Here is a 3,352-nt window from a genome sequence, read left to right on the forward strand (position 1 = left end):
TACTGTCATTTAGCAGACGCTTTTATCCAAAGCGACTTACAGGAAGTGTATTCAACATAGGTATTCAAGAGAACTACTAGTCACCAGAAGTCATAAGTGCATCTCCTTTCTTAAACAAGCATCTTAAAGCATAAACCAGAGCAAAAGTATAGTGCAGAGGCAAATTACTACGAAAACAATAATTGCAACAGACTAATACGAATACAATAAGTGCTACAAACTACTACGAATAGGATAAGTGCAGTAAACGAATACGAATACAGTAAGTGCAGCGAACTGATACGAATACAGTAAATGCAACAACTAATACGAATGCAAATAAGTGCTACGAGGAAGGCTCAGGGTAGTAGTTCACTGAAGTTCTGCTGTTCAAGCAAACCTCCCACCTCCTCTTGTTTGACAACACCTTATGTTCCACTTCCTGTCAGAAGAACATTGATCAAAGTCAGCATTCCTGACGGATAATCCTGTTTATTTGGAGTTTGCTTTGCCGGGACATGATGGCACCACCATTACTCATCTGGGTCTCTTATCGTTTTACTTTTCCTTTTTTTGTCTGAGAAAGGAGCACATTCCAGTGTGTGTCTCCAGTGTGAAAGTGGAAATTCCAGTGCATGTTTCAGGTTTGGCCTGACGGGAAACAGCATGGACTGTGGGAAATCCCACTCTGCTCTGCCTATAAAAGGAGAAGAGGCTCGCAGCAGCTCTTCACTCTTCTCTCCTCAACCTGCTCTCATCTGAAGGATCTCTGGACCTATTTGTCTCTCAACAGAGAATAATGGCCTCGTCACAGAAACGCTGCCTTCTCCTGCTGGTTGTTGTGGCTGCAGTTTGTATTCAGCTCTATCAAGGTGAGTTAAGCACCGTTTATAATGGTTAAAGTGAAGGTTAACAGGATGTGTAATACAGTCTCTATAAAAACACTGCAAAAGATTGAAAACAGATGATTCGCTGTCAAACTAACTGCATTTTTTTAAACTTTCCCTGCAGCTCACGACTTTATTGGACGCTGCTCATGTTTCAACACAATGAAGTTCATCAGAGGCAATATGTCAGATTTTAAAGTCATTGAGAGGCACCCTGGATGTGATAAAACGGAGTTGATGTAAGTTTAAACACCTATATGGATACCTGAAGCTTCAGAACATTTTCTGTGATTTAGTGTTGATTTTCATATCCTGTTTTGTATTTTTCAGTGTAACCATGAACACTCCAGACAACTTGACTGGGAGATTCTGTATGAACACTGAGGGAAGGAGGGCCAGGGTTCTTTTGAAATGCTGGGAAAGGTAAGAGACAGCATGGAATTGATCCACACAATCACTGCTTAGCTTCTTTTTCAAAATCTGATCATCTTGAATGAAGTAGCTGGCATTGACTGTTTATTTCTGGTTATTTCCCACTCCTCTTTAGAACATCTGTACTTAAATCTGCATGCAAATTCAAGCCTTCTCAAAAAGGCATCTGAGCTACGCTTACTGGCTGAATCCTCCAGCAGCAGTTTGATTTTTGCGCTACTTTCACGAGAGTCGGGGCAGATAATCACATTACAAGAATGCTTGGCCCCGAGATGAAGCATAAGAACATATTTTGTAGAGCCAAACCCCGCCTGGCAAAACCTCCCCGTTTACTAATACGTATTGTTTTGCAAATACGATGGGTTTTGTTACAAATGTTGGCTCGACTCATCTCATAAAATGTGAACATGTGACTCCTGCGCTAAGCTCCAGATGTTTTGTATTAGTCATCTGGCCTAATCCCAGTTTTTCTTCCTCACTCTTTTCAGGATAAACAAAGACGAGAGTCGTAAGATGGAGTGCATCGACAGAAAAAGATAGGCAGAGTGAAAGTGCAAGAGGGGGAGGCCTGACGGAGGTGGAAAGTTATCCGGATCAGAGTCCCAGAGGTCACATGAAGGCTGAGCATCAAGCCTAAGAATGCTGAGAGCAGAGTTTACACTGAACTCCTGCACTGGAGAGGATTGGGAAATGCAGCGAGAGGGGAAGAGAAGAGGGAGGGGGATGATTAAGAGCCAGGAGGCAGGAAGGGGGGAGTGAGGAAGAGAATTTCATTGATAATGGTAATATATGTACAGTACTATAGCAGCACGCCTGTTTAAGGCCACTGTTGAAATGGTCCACCTTTATTTTTTGGCTTGACATAATATTATTTATGCTGACTATTTATTTGACAAAGAAGTCTGTATTTTATTATTTTTGTTTTGTTTTGCAAATGTCTGACTCATTGCAAATAAAGTTGATTTTGATAAACTCATTGCTTTGTGTTTGTTTTTAGAAAGAAAAAGCAAAAAACAATATTACATTTATAATCCTTGGTATCCCGTTGGAATCCTGTGAACCATCTGTTTCTAAGTGCCCTCTGTTAAGCCTTATAATGAAACCTGTGGCTCACCACCAGCGTTTCTGCAGCTGAGCAGAGGCTTAGCAGTTATTGTTCTGCAGTGAAGACGCAGCTGGCACTTGAGGACACTGAAGTGACTTTGTTGCAGGGAGTGACAAATGAAGAGTTATCATTGAAAACCACTCTCTCCTCAGGGAGAAGGCTCTGCATGATAACAATTAAATGACAACCATGAAAACATTTGACCACAACTGTTTGCAGGCTGTTTGCAGGCTGGGTGGCAGAGGAGAGATGGATTCCTGAAGCATGTCATGACCCTGTTGACCAAGGTGAAAGTGATGAGTTACGACTGCTTGAGTCATTTACTTCACTCAATAGAGAAAACAGAGAAGCATGTGCCGGTGTAAACTGAAAGCAGATTGGTTGCATAGTAACAGAAAATACAACAGAGTATTATATTACTGCCCATAATAATAAAAGGCAGTGCTTGATACTAAAGATCTTCCTTTCTAAACTCAAACAGACACATTTTGTGGAAGGTTCTAGAGACCTAGTTACAACGCCTCAGGTCTTACTCTATCTCTCCGTCTCACACATCAAATTTATTTTAAAATGAACACTTACAAATCAAAGTTTACTAGATTATGGGTCAATGTATTCGGTCAACACACATCTCTCCCTCCCTTTCCTTGGTTTCGTTGTCTGTTTTTACACTTTTACACGCTCTGAAGTCTCTGTCGCACTGGAGAGCATTCATGCTTTTGTTGAGGACTTAGAAAAGGAAAGTCCTCCGTTTTGTGCCCGTCGCAAACCGTGACTGTTCTTCTCCGGAGGTTTGATAACCCCACTAGACGCGCCGCTAGCTAATCGCTGGATTAACAGTTGCTTCCTCCGCATGTCGGCAGTAGTAGAATTATTAAATGCAGAATTTAACTACACAACAATTGCTAGTATGCAGACAACAAGGTCAGCAACGCCTGTAATCCATGAT

General features: G+C 41.5%; 1 protein-coding gene across 1 annotated transcript; it reads left to right on the top strand.

Annotated features, from left to right (window-relative positions):
• The first annotated feature begins 699 nt into the window (after nucleotides 1–699).
• Nucleotides 700–2,274, top strand: cxcl18b (chemokine (C-X-C motif) ligand 18b). The gene is made up of 4 exons (XM_054605086.1): nucleotides 700–851; nucleotides 991–1,105; nucleotides 1,197–1,289; nucleotides 1,787–2,274. The coding sequence occupies exons 1-4, from the start codon at nucleotides 779–781 to the stop codon at nucleotides 1,836–1,838; spliced, it is 333 nt and encodes a 110-aa protein (XP_054461061.1). The 5' UTR covers nucleotides 700–778; the 3' UTR covers nucleotides 1,839–2,274.
• The last annotated feature ends 1,078 nt before the right edge of the window (nucleotides 2,275–3,352 follow it).

This window comes from Anoplopoma fimbria, chromosome 9 (assembly GCF_027596085.1).
Source record: "Anoplopoma fimbria isolate UVic2021 breed Golden Eagle Sablefish chromosome 9, Afim_UVic_2022, whole genome shotgun sequence".
NCBI lineage: Eukaryota > Metazoa > Chordata > Actinopteri > Perciformes > Anoplopomatidae > Anoplopoma > Anoplopoma fimbria.

Excerpts from the sequence above, each read along its gene's own strand:
- cxcl18b (XM_054605086.1), top strand. The coding sequence starts at position 779 with ATGGCCTCGTCACAGAAACGCTGCCTTCTCCTGCTGGTTGTTGTGGCT. Across the intron at positions 852-990 it reads TTGTATTCAGCTCTATCAAG|CTCACGACTTTATTGGACGC; the intron begins GTGAGTTAAGCA and ends CTTTCCCTGCAG. Across the intron at positions 1,106-1,196 it reads TGTGATAAAACGGAGTTGAT|TGTAACCATGAACACTCCAG; the intron begins GTAAGTTTAAAC and ends TGTATTTTTCAG.